The sequence below is a fragment of the Osmerus mordax genome, chromosome 13 (assembly GCF_038355195.1).
Source record: "Osmerus mordax isolate fOsmMor3 chromosome 13, fOsmMor3.pri, whole genome shotgun sequence".
Taxonomy (NCBI): domain Eukaryota; kingdom Metazoa; phylum Chordata; class Actinopteri; order Osmeriformes; family Osmeridae; genus Osmerus; species Osmerus mordax.
The window spans coordinates 8,120,452-8,132,872 of NC_090062.1; the positions used below are offsets into that span (position 1 = coordinate 8,120,452).

General features: G+C 39.7%; 2 protein-coding genes across 5 annotated transcripts in view; both read right to left on the reverse strand.

The window, feature by feature from the left end:
• LOC136955634 (zinc finger protein 609-like) overlaps positions 1 to 3,460 on the reverse strand; it is a 51,082-nt gene extending 47,622 nt beyond the window's left edge. For 2 of the 3 annotated variants that reach the window (XM_067249372.1, XM_067249370.1), the window contains exon 1: positions 3,059 to 3,460. The gene's annotated coding sequence lies outside the window, so the exon portion shown is untranslated. The remainder of the gene's footprint in view (positions 1 to 3,058) is intronic. The other variant, XM_067249371.1, reaches the window with a different exon arrangement.
• A 5,381-nt stretch (positions 3,461 to 8,841) lies between these two features.
• The window catches only part of trip4 (thyroid hormone receptor interactor 4), a 35,850-nt gene continuing 32,270 nt past the window's right edge, over positions 8,842 to 12,421 (reverse strand). For both annotated transcript variants that reach the window (XM_067249093.1, XM_067249092.1), the window contains one exon: positions 8,842 to 9,214. In XM_067249093.1, the coding sequence (XP_067105194.1) occupies positions 9,110 to 9,214 (105 nt within the window). In that variant the 3' untranslated portion in view covers positions 8,842 to 9,109. The remainder of the gene's footprint in view (positions 9,215 to 12,421) is intronic.

The following is a 12,421-nucleotide window of genomic DNA, read 5'->3' on the forward strand; positions in this document are numbered from 1 at the left end:
GGCTGGACACGTAAAACCAATCTAATTTAATGGTGGGTAATTGTGTAGACAGTTATCGAGCTAAGATTCACTTCCATTAGGTCGAGTGAATATGCATTGACATTCTTTGTATCCACCACTGGCACTAATATTTTCATATACATTTGCATATTCCTCTTTGTATAGCTCCAGTGAACACAGCCACACACATCCTAGCTTGGGAAATCCAAGCTTTTTTCCTCTTTTTTTTTACGCCATCGTTAAGGCGGCAGGCGTGTGTTGCTTAGGCGGCCGTCTTGGCTGCAAAGTGCTGCGGGAAACCCTGTTACATGCTTAGTAGTTATGCTTTTTTTTTTTAAGACGTAAAAATTTACATATTTCAATATAACCTTTAAAATTAAAGTATAAACTGCTTTCAAAAGATAGTCCAGGCATTGTGCAGTATATTGAAAAACAGATAATTTAATTTAAGACATTTACAAATAAAAAATAAGAACTAGATTCTAGTACATTAGTCTAGCGAGCCACCAAGGTGTCCCAGTAGAGGGTCACATTTAAGGGTCCTGGGACAGATAATGTGAGCCAGAGTATTATATATTGATAATGTCAATAGAAAGATCTCACTACTTACTTCTAAGTGATTCAAAATGCGTCAAAGTAGATATCCTACATTTTGTTGTTGCCTACAGCCATCATTCTCACTTTGATACACAAATTACTGTGCAAATACACTACAAATGAACTACTCTATAACGTGGGATTTTTTGGGGGGGCCAAATTCACTGCCCATGCACGTCTACCTTTTGAGTATTCCAGAACACTTCTTTTGGGGGGTGTAAATCTATCGAACAGGAATGTTTTTTTCTGGAATGTTTTTGTCGTTGATTCAATGTGATTTTATGTTTTACACACATTCAAATATTTCATCACCTGCTTGTAGGTAATGGTAGGTATATTCATATGGTTTTAACCATAGTAAATTGGTTTGTCCTGCCAGCCAATTTGGGGTTTTCACAACCAATGTGCCCAATTTAAGTGTCGTAGCATAATCTTACGAAGCATTCCGTTTGTGGGTCTGTGTGTATACAAGCTAAAATTATTTTGTAATTAGCCAAGAATTACGCATTAGTGAATAGGCCTACATCTCTCAAAAACAATGTTGACAGAAATAAGTGAGAACAGTGAGATGTTGCTCGGAATCTTATACAATAAAAAAAAATTATGTAGCTTTTCATTGAGGGGGAGACTAGCTGTCTATGTCTGAGGACTGTTGCTGACGTAATGACGCTGAAATCTTCAGCTACAGTAGAATCCCAAGGTTTGCATGCCCAAAAACAGACCTTGAAATGGGCACTTTGTCATACCAACACAAGCTTTATATCATGTGCACAAACATTCAAAAGATTGAATTCTACAATTGCACAACTGAGTCGTCCGTCTTTCTTTAGTAAACTCCATCATCCACTGCTAGCCAACAGCATTGATACAAATTTTAAAAAGAATCTTGATATTATGTGCAGCCTACCATCTCAAGTAACCAGTACCATTTTGATGTCTGTCAATTCAACTATGCCTTGCAAATCAGGCAACTGTGTGTATGCAGGATTTTGCATTTTTATCTACACCCCTATACAATTAAATATGAACAAAGTGCTAGCAATGACGCTCTTGGATTGCTGATGTTGTTCTCACCAACTATCTGTAAACAACAAGTTTCAATCAATAAAAAAGGATAAAAGGAGAAGTAGGTCCCTCCATGTTGATTGTCCATGCAACATGCCCTTAAAACAAATGAATAGTTTGATTTAAGCTGTTCATGTCATCTTGACCAACCCTTGCAAGTTTACATTGTAGCCCTTGTCTTTCACATTTAGTTACCCCTTATAGGGACTTCAAGTCGCCATAAGTCTACAAAGTGTTTTCACATCGCAGACTTGCATTACCTTTATGTGTACATCACGAGTATGTCATCAACTGGAGCAGTGGCATGAGATGATTGGAGTTTTACTTAACTTTGTAAAGCTTCCTACCAATATACAACTACTTTCAAATACTTACAGCTCCAAAACACATGCTGGAAATCCCCTTGATTAATTTCAGGCACTGCCAGCCAACTACTCACAACATACCTTAGTCGACCTCCAATTGTAAATGGCTAACCCAAGTGTTATAAAACTTGTGCCAAACCCTACATTTGTTGGCCTCTACAGTGGTGATGTGGTGTGTCTGCATCAAAATAAAATATATTTAATAATTCTGCTCAAATGGTATGCATAAGGAACATATGACTTATATAGTTAAACTGTGGATTTTCAAAGAGCACATGGGGAGTATTTTCCAACATTTCAATAATTTGTTGGCTAATTGGATGAATTCTATCTTCGTTCTGGGTCACTACCAAGAAGCCTGAAGCCCATGTCCTAAAACAGCTCAATGGACTCAGACGTGCTCCACAATGAGAAGTCAGAATTTAATCATTGGGTTCATATACCAAGTTAAGTCATCTAATGTATAATTGTAGACCAAAAACCTGACATTTCCAGCTACATTAGATATAACTTGTTTGGTGATAAGTAAACAAGGGAACTCTTACTTTATGTTTAAAGCTTTTCTTGCTATCAGGCATTGTGCTCGGTAGCAAGCTAGTACGCTTTAGGATAGGCTTGTTAGCCAGCTAGCTAGCTACAATAATAGTATAATATGCAAAGCTAGCTTGTAGCATTATAATTTTAACTATAACAGAGTTTGAATCTTCATAGAAATCCTATGTAGAAACCCATTTTACATTGAGAGCATTGGTAGTGATTCGGAATATGCTAACCTTATTCAACTTGCTTACTGCAATGAACTTTTCGAAAACGCGCTAGCATGTTATTTCGAACAATGAGATCGGAGGCAAAGCCAAAGTAGACACAAACTGCATGGCTTGCTAGCTAGCTTCCTCCTAGTGTGCTAAGCTAACTAGCTAGATAGCAACAAAAAAAGCTTGCTAGCTAGCTAGCCCTCCATGGCAGCTTCATAGCTAGTAGTGCTAGCATTGGACCAAAAACAACAACGGGATATTTAAGACAACTCTTACCCCTTTCTAATTCCGATGCGACGTCTCGTTATGTACACTCCATAGATAAAGATGACTGGAAGTTATTCACGAAAATCTGGTCAAATTATGTCAAAATCAGCCTTAATGCCCAAGGACCAATGCACTCCCCAAGAAATCCAACGAAACGGCAAGGGAAGGAGAGGCCAGCGATTCACTGGACTCCTGCCGTCATACTTCCCCGTTCCAAATAGAACATACCAGCTCGAGTGGACATCTTTAAGTTAAATTTAACAAGCTATAAATATTTTTTTCTTGCTTCATTGCATAATTAATCCAACATAGAAGGACCGATTCCAACCCAGGATCATTCCTCAGCTTTCGATGTGTCCTTCCGTGCACAGTCTTGTTGGTTGCTCGCAGCTATCTCCTTCAGTAGAGATTGATACAATGTAACCAACAAGCAGCGCGCGCGGTTGGGAAATCCAGGACAAATGTTCTACTCGGATTGAACTGTCAGAAGGGGCGCGTTCGAGTAAAAAGAGACGGAACTGGATCGTAAAAGGGACTGTGATTTTGGCACTGATTATGACTAAGGAGAATCTAGAAAAACTTCCCTTCATAAGTAATTTATTAATGTTCAACTAGATCTTTTACAAAAGATAATTATGCACAATCTTAGTTGTCGTATAGCTTCAAATGTATCTTAAACATGTTTTCAGTAAATTCGTATTTAATATGATAAAATACCTTCTACATTAAAGCAATGGGAATGTTACAGACCCCTATAATTTCATGGATGTTTTCCAGTTACACGTTCTTTTAACTTTTGACCCCTGTAGCATGTGTGCTTGTTTCAATTTAATGTGCAGGTTACGGTAGGCTATATTAGCCACCTACTGTACAATCACAAGCAGATAATATTTGTTAGACTCTTAGACATTATTAGACATCCGCTGTGGTAGATGTGTTGTCACTGTTAGAGAGAGGAACTATTTCCTTGTGGATTTTGTAACATACAATCACTATCTATCACATACACCCCTAATCACTTATTTGTTTTGTGGAGTAGTGAGAATGTGGGATTCTTTTCTTAAAGCGAACATACCAAAACATTTGCATCTTGAGTTGATCTTTGTATTTCAACAGACCACTCACTGAGTTACCCCAATTGTGTTTAAACATCATGGCTGGGTCTAACTGTTCATCGTGAGATATACGAAACATCTAATTCACTAAAGTAAGGTGGCAGTTTTCACTACAGGTCTGTGCTCAACATAGACCCATGTAGCAAAATTAATTAGTGGAATGGCGGCTTCCTTCAGGTCTTAATTCTCTGTTTGAAGGTCAGGTCAATAAAAGATCACGTGAAACTTGAATAATAAATCCTGTGGACAAGCTGAGTCCATTAGACACATTTCAAGAATTGTGAATTTTTCATAGAATGATGCAAAATATTCACAGTTAGAGGACACTTTAAAAATGTGTCAAGACTCCTTTTTTTCCTAAAGCTCCACAGATAAACTATCATGTTTACCCACTTCAAACGTGGTTGTGGCAGCTTAAAGAGATTCTCTCTCAGCTGGTTTCCCCGGCAACAAGAATATGATAATGTTGCCTTTGACATGACAGAAGGAATCATCTCACTAACAAACAGAGACAACAGGCATAGGGAGGGCAGAAGGGGGAGCTGAATTAATGGTCTCATTTTCACACAGAGGGAGAAGCAGCAGCCAGTCCCTGTCCTCCCTCTTTCCATTACCTCCATGCGATTCCGCTGGCAGAAACACTCATGGCTCCCCAAGGGAGCAGCCAGCCTTCATCGGAAAGCTAAATAACAGTGAGTGGGCACAGTGGGGAGAGAGATCACTGATGACTGGGTCTTCTAGTCAGAGGCTTCAAACAGAGCCCCTGTGTCAGAGTGACAGTGGTATGCCAGCCGTAACCCAAAATGAACAAGCAGTGTCCAAAACATGTATTTCCATTCACGCAAAAATGGCTATGCCTAATCAATCAGTCATTTGGAATATTCAAGTCAGCTGGCTTGATTTGTTTTGTATGCTTTATCACTCTGTCAAGTCTAGAAGTTCAGTATGTAAAGTACTTGAATGATGGTCATTATGTCATTCAAGTCATGCTATTTAAATACCAGGGAAAATACTGTTAAGTTCTGTATATGTTTTTGTTGTATAGCCTCTTTGGCCGGACTGGCAATTTGAATTTCACAACTGAAACCCTAAAATGCAAAGCAAAATGTAATGTGTAATGTCTTGGCTCAGTAGTATACTTCAGTATTCCTTAAGGATGTGTCAAAACTCAAGAGAAACACCATTCTTCCATGACTGAAAATTTTGAAAACAATCCGGCAGTTTGAAGAAAATAAGAAAAAAAACACAAACCACATACTTTACTTTATCTCTCTGACAGCTGTGAAAAATAAAGGACTCCTGAGGATGATAATTTCACAGTGATGTTTCCCATCCAGTTCACTCTCCCCTTCAACTAAATAGCACCACTTATGCTAGCAATCATTCTGGTGATTTAAAAAATGACATAATATACAAATATGCTATAACCACACTAGCCTACCTCTTCCTGTATGATCCCTTCCCCCAAGAGAATACAAGCCTTGAGGTTACTTTTTTTCAGGTTTTCAAGAGCTGAGGAGTCTGGTAGCTTGATGAAATATCAGAAAAACACTTCTGCTGACCGAAGGGTTCTCAAATTGGAGAAATTGAAGTGACTTGTTGGGGCAGATTCTTTCACAGCTGTAGCAAAATAGCATTCATAAACTTTAAGAAAACCAGAAATTAATAATCTTAAGAGTAAAAATTTAAGATTGTTACTTGAGTTACATTATCCACATTCAACTGAGATTATGTTTTCTTTATATTTGTGTACCTTTAGCTTGACTTTGATTGCTGATACTTTTGTCTTTATTATAAAGTAGGATTACACAATTTCCAGAATCGCCCTATTGATACATTAGACTATTGTTCTGGATTTTTTCATTTGAGTGACTAAGATAAATATGTTAAGAAGCAAAATTATCACTAATCAATAGATCTCTTGAATTGTCTGACAACAAAACCAATTCCATGCATTTTGTATGGGGGAGTCAGATGGCTGAGCGGTGAGGGAGTCGGGCTAGTAATCTGAAGGTTGCCAGTTCGATTCCCAGCCTTAGGCAAGGCACTTCACCCTACTTCCTTCGGGGGGAATGTCCCTGTACTTACTGTGAGTCGCTTTGGATAAGAGCGTCTGCTAAATGACTAAATGTAATGTAAATGTATGAATAATGCATCTAGTTAGACAATAGCAGCCAACCACAAGTATAGATAATGGTATCCTACGTAGCTCAATTCTACCCTTGAAGACAAAAAAATCTGATCGCCACCTGTCTTTCTTGTGAAGACACAATATGTTGTATATACTGTTTTCTCATCTCGCTTTTACGCACTTAGCTTGAGGGAACCAGGCTTTCAGAAGTTCACATGCTTCACTTCCTCCAACCATCTATGGCTTAGACCCCCTGACTAACCAAAGCCAACGAGTCATGAGCCAAACCGCAGGCTCCGCAGATGAACACAGGAGATGGCAGGCCTCTGCTGCCGACAGGACTTCTGCTCTACTTAACAGCGATGCACGCCTGGTCTTACATCAAAGAATCTGTGGCACACCCTATACACAGGCAACCATGGGTGTGATGAGGATGAGGACGTTCCATGTACAATACCTAATAGAAGATATTGAAGTAGACATACAACCGTATGACGGTCTCGGTGTTCTTGCAAGTTTGGGAAGCATGATTCAAACACAGTACTTTACAATTATTTTATTTTTGTTGTTGTTGTTTTACAACAATCTATATTCATTTACATTACATTTAGACATTTAGCAGACGCTCTTATCCAGAGCGACTTACAGTAAGTACAGGGACATTCCCCTGAGGCAAGTAGGGTGAAGTGCCTTGCCCAAGGACACAACGTCAGTTGGCATGACCGGGAATCGAACTGGCGACCTTCAGATTTCTAGCCCGATTCCCTCACCGCTCAGTCACCTGACTCCCAGCAAATGTGAAATGTTTGTTTTAATGTATTTCATTGAACGGTCAAGACTGAGCAGAAATGTACTTTCTCGAAGATTGGGTGGTTTCCAATCCCAGACTGTGTGTGTTTGTGTGTGTGGGGGGATGTTCACCAATCAACCCATACAGGGGGCCAAGCAGAAGCAACTGCTCTGAGTACTCTTGTTTGGTTCAAGTCACGTACATTCTACTTTTATCTGGAAATTGTATTAGACAACACGGTCATTCCAATGGAAATCTAATGTCCAACATGAAATTAGTTTGTATTTCCTGTTTAATTATCTACCCTTGGTGCTGCATTGGAATGAATAAAACTGGACACTAAACCAGGAATTGGTATACGCATGACCAGTGGTCATGCGTATACCAATTCCTCAGGGGGCTGGACGGTAGCCCCATTTTCATTGCTTCAAGTACACTTATTATTGTTTCCCAACCATTAGAGTAAGAAAAGAATACGGCTATTGTGAAGTAGTGTAGCTATCAAGGCAGTTTCGGCAAGGACAGAGGGAGTGGGAGAAAGAGCCCTGAGGAAGCTAGCGTGATTGAGAAACAGGAAGAGCTGATGTTGCTCGCATACCATCCGTGAGAGTTCATTCTATTTGGAGTGAGTGCAGTCCTTTCACATTCAAATGGCTCTCACAAAGCCTTTTGTGCCCATAATTAGATCTCAGTCATTTGCGCGTGAAAAATGTCAACAAATGATATACGGCATGTTTATTTAAACATGGTTAGAGAAAATTGCAAATGCTTGATTGTCGGGGTAACACAAACAATCAGTTTGTCTGAACTTGCTGTCTGTTCTTTTCCAGTGAAATGTCCAGAACTGGGGGAGGAAGGAATAAGGGCCACCCACAGGGCAAGCTGTCATCATTGATTCACTGAGGCTGAATTTCACAAATTCTTGAACACCCCTTCAGGAAAACACCTTTTGTGGGGGAACTTCACAAAGGAGAGCACTTACACGCACTGGGTGGCTGATATGACTGGGAGTATTGCTGCAATTAGGTGGTCTCATGCTGAATGCTGCAGAGCAGGGTTTTGTTGGCTAATCTGCAACTCAAACAAGGGTAAATCTTTGCCAATCAATGGAATTACAATGCCAGGCATGGGGATACACAAAAAAACTATGGCATTTGATGGGCTGTACTGGAGATCCATGCAACGTCGTCCAAATCACATTAAAGTACACCCTTGGGCAGAAAACAGTCAAAAAACCACTCACAACATTTGAGTTGAGATAAACAGACCACATCTCAAGCAGTTATACCACAGTTGAAATGTTGTGGCAAATAACTCAACTGAGTCTGTTTTGACACAAGACTTTTGACAACTTTTGTATGATCTTGAAGGTTAAAGTGGCAAAACCACACTGAATCAAATATAATAAATGGCTCCAGGGCTTCCAGCTTAACCCAGGCTCAGTCTCTGTATGGAGTCATGGTGTTCATTTGGCTCCTTTGTTCATTTCTCACTGAGGTAAAGACGCTGCTGTCACCAAGAGGACTCTCAATCACACCAAGGCCTGGAATCCAAGAGGCCTGCCTCTGACAGCCATTGTTGCAGAAATAATGAACAGGGAACAGGGACTTAATCGCTCTTATGGCCAATTGGTACTTTATAGTCACCAGAGAAATGGCATGTCCTAGCCTTTGCTGCCTCATTAAACCAAGAAAGGGGATGGACACATTTTGATATTAAAGAATGAGTGTATATGGCAGTAAAAGGCAAAAACAAATTGAAGATATATATATTTTTATTAATGAAGAAAATACAGCTGCTCAAGGCAATGTAATTTGGCTAAATATTCGCTTTATTTTCTGATATGGTTCCACTGTCACTTTCTTAAACTGTAAAACCCCTGATTAGATGTAGCTGGCTTTGAAGCAGTTATTCATGCTAGTCCATCCTGATAAAAACACAGGGGACAGACAGATGATTTGGAGTCTGTAGTTCTCTTTCTGTCAACCTCCGTCTCGTCTCCAGCTGTGGCTGCCTACGCAATCTCACGCCATCTCACTCTTCTCCTCCTCTGTCTCTCCGAATTCACACTGCTGCCGATGGAACCAGCCCCTTTTTGGCACCCTGGTGGTGTTGGCTCTCCAGCTTCCCTGTGTGTTTGAGAGGGGGTAAAATAAGGGGAGATGGGAAGGGAGGAGGGAAGAGAGAGGAGGAAGGGATGAATCAAAGTACCATCAAAGGGACAGTGTGACCTTTCTGAGGGCTCAAGGCCCACTGATTAGAGGCAGCCTCGGCAGATAGGCGAGACAGAGGGGGGGTTGGCTAGAGAAAAGGCCAGAGAGGTTGTTTATCCTACTGCTAACAGAGATTAACCCCTTGTCTTTAGCTGTAGGAACGTTAAACCATGTCTTTCAGCCAGGCAGATGTAGCTTCTCAATTATGATGCTAAGAAAATTCATAGACACTCGTCTATGATATTGACATGAAGCTGTAGCAGTAGTACTAATGAGCTTTGTTTTGGAAAGTTCCAGTAAATTGTAGGAATAATTTAACAACCTGGGAAAGAGGAGATAAGAGGTGACAGTCCACTCATTCAAACTGTACATGAGTGGAATACAAACTTTTTATTTAATTATAAATTACAGTTTGGATAGTATATAGTCATATTCCATCTCCTGAATTGAGTTTATTGACTTGTGTTATCTGCTGTATTAACATATTACATTCAATGGACTATAGTGTTGTTCCTATAGCTTTGAATAACTTTGTAATTGGCATTTTTATCAGCAAAATGTATGGAAAAACATGTTCTATTAAGTGATTCATACACAAGGAGTTATAGCTGAAAGATAAATATAAACTTTTGCTTGGTCTTTAGCTTAGACAAAACAACTTGGGAAGCTGTTCTAGTGCCTTGCTCCACTGCAGGAAACCTGAGGACTTTTTTTGTAGCTGTTTATCTTACAGGAGCAGCTTTACTTTCGTGGCCTTTCAGCCATCTTACGTAACACTTAACGAATTGCTTAGCAAGCCATCTTTTTGGGAGTAGTGCCAAGATCTGTAGTACACAGTTTAAACACCATGTCTTACTTAGAAATAGACTACAATAGGATCATTTCAATGCTTTGTGTTTTCTTTTATTATCATAACGATAACAAATATAGAAGGAAGTTTGAGGTAAGCAAGCCAGATATGAGATTACATTGTTTAATTGAGATTGATAGCGCTTATTGGCTCTCATCTTTCTGTATCCTTTTTTTATTGAACCCAACAAAAACAATAGCTGAAGAACAACATAAATAGATTAAAGTGAATTATTCACCCATTCCATAGTTGCTAACCTTTAAATTGTCAAGACTGCCCTTTAGCACAGTGGTTCTCAACCCTGGTCCTCAAGTACCCCCTGTCCTGAATGTTTTAGATGTTTCCCTGCTCCAACACACCTGATTTAAATGAATGGGTCATTATCTAGTTATGCAGAAGCCTGCTAACGACCATTCATTTGAATCAGGTGTGTTGGAACAGGGAAATATCTAAAACATGCAGGACAGGCGGTACTTGAGGACCAGGATTGAGAACCACTGCTTTAGCACATGCTAACTCACATGTTGCCCTTGCCATGATTTCAGTTGCTTGCTGTGCTAACTTTTAGTTTGTCACATTTAAGCATAACCCACAAATGCAGAGAAAATGGAAACGCTGGTTGACCTGGGTAAGCAACATGGGTCAAGAAGGAGCGTAAACCCATACTGTAGGGCACTGGGTTAATATCAATCAGTTTGTGTCTTCCCACAAACTGCAATTCCTGATTTTGGTGATCTGTAAATTGCCCTTTTTTGACATACAGACTTTGGTAGGAACTGGAAAAGGAAGGAATTACAGGTGTTGCATGTTCGTTTTGAAATGGCCAGACAAGTGGTCTGACCCACTTCAAAATAGCAGGTACGACCCTTGTTCTCGGTGTGAAAGGGGCATTAGATTACCTGTGTGGAACCAGCTGTGAATAATTGAACACAAAAATCTTGAACTTTAATTCCAAACTTTAGCTCTGACAATAGGTATTTTCCACTGGGTGAGTTAGGAAAAACATGATGTAAGTGTATCAAGCAGTGTTTGTGGTTGTCACTTCTGTTTGCTATCCATCTCATCGCATTAAGACTAAACTCTGAACCTGGGTAGTGGCAGTGTAAACAAGGTGTTAGAAAGGAACACTGTTTGTTCATCCTTGAAAATACTGTCTAAAATACTGTCAGCATTTTCGGAAAGTGTTGTCTGTTATGCCTGGAGCAAAACTTACACAGCAAAGGGAATGCATCTTGCTGTATTCAGAAAAGGAGTGTGACTTATCCTGGTCAAAATGTAGGGGATCTAAAACATGTTTACTGGTTATAAGATGGACATCAAAATGGCTTACTTCTTTTATGTGTGATTGCCGAATATAGTACAAAAACATTCAACAATTTCAAAGTGCATTTAGTGTTATATTCTTTAATAGATAAACATCCATATTTTGGAGACCTTACTGCCAATTACAATCTGCATTCAAAAACTCTCTTTTGAATGAAGATTAAATAAACCAATCAATCAAGTGATATAAAATCCTAAAATAGATTAGGCCTATCATGCCTTTCACCTCAATTACTTTTACATCAAACTCTATTTCTCAAAAATGTTGAAATGCATTAAATACAGATGATAGTACACCTCTCAAATGCTGGATTAAGAGCTGTGTTTTACCAGCGGGGATGATTGTTTCAAGGACGTGATAACTGTACCAGTCTGAACAGGCATTAATAGTTCTGGATGTACTGAGCCATAGTCTTTTTGAGGAGGAGCCAAAAGATGGAGAGAGAGAAAGAAACAGTAAAGAGTGTGTGTGAGCATATTTGTGATACAGTGTGTGTGTGTGTGTGTGAGTGAATCATAAGGACATCAAACAGATGCTAAGAGGGACCGGTATAGAGAGCACAGAGCAAAAAGAGACTGAGAAAGAGGGAGGCAGAAATACATACAGAATGAAAGAGCAATGGGAGGAAAGGGAGAGATAGAAAGCCTGGCTCATCGATCGGTTGAGATAATTTCCCATTGATTGCTACTCTGTTTGGGGCCTGCTGTAGAGAGGTTTATTGCCCTCACAGTGCAGCTGGGGAGGGGGCCGTATAATAGGTGCAGGGTGTTCACAGAGGGTTAGCTCTCAATCATCAAGACAGTAAAATACACTCCCCAGAGCATGTGCACACACACAGACGCACTGCCTGCCAGGCAGCACATTGACATGTAGCTATACTTCACTACTCTGACTGTGGAAGTTTATTAAACTCTTTATTCAAATAGCAATGCATTTTTCAAATGCCAAT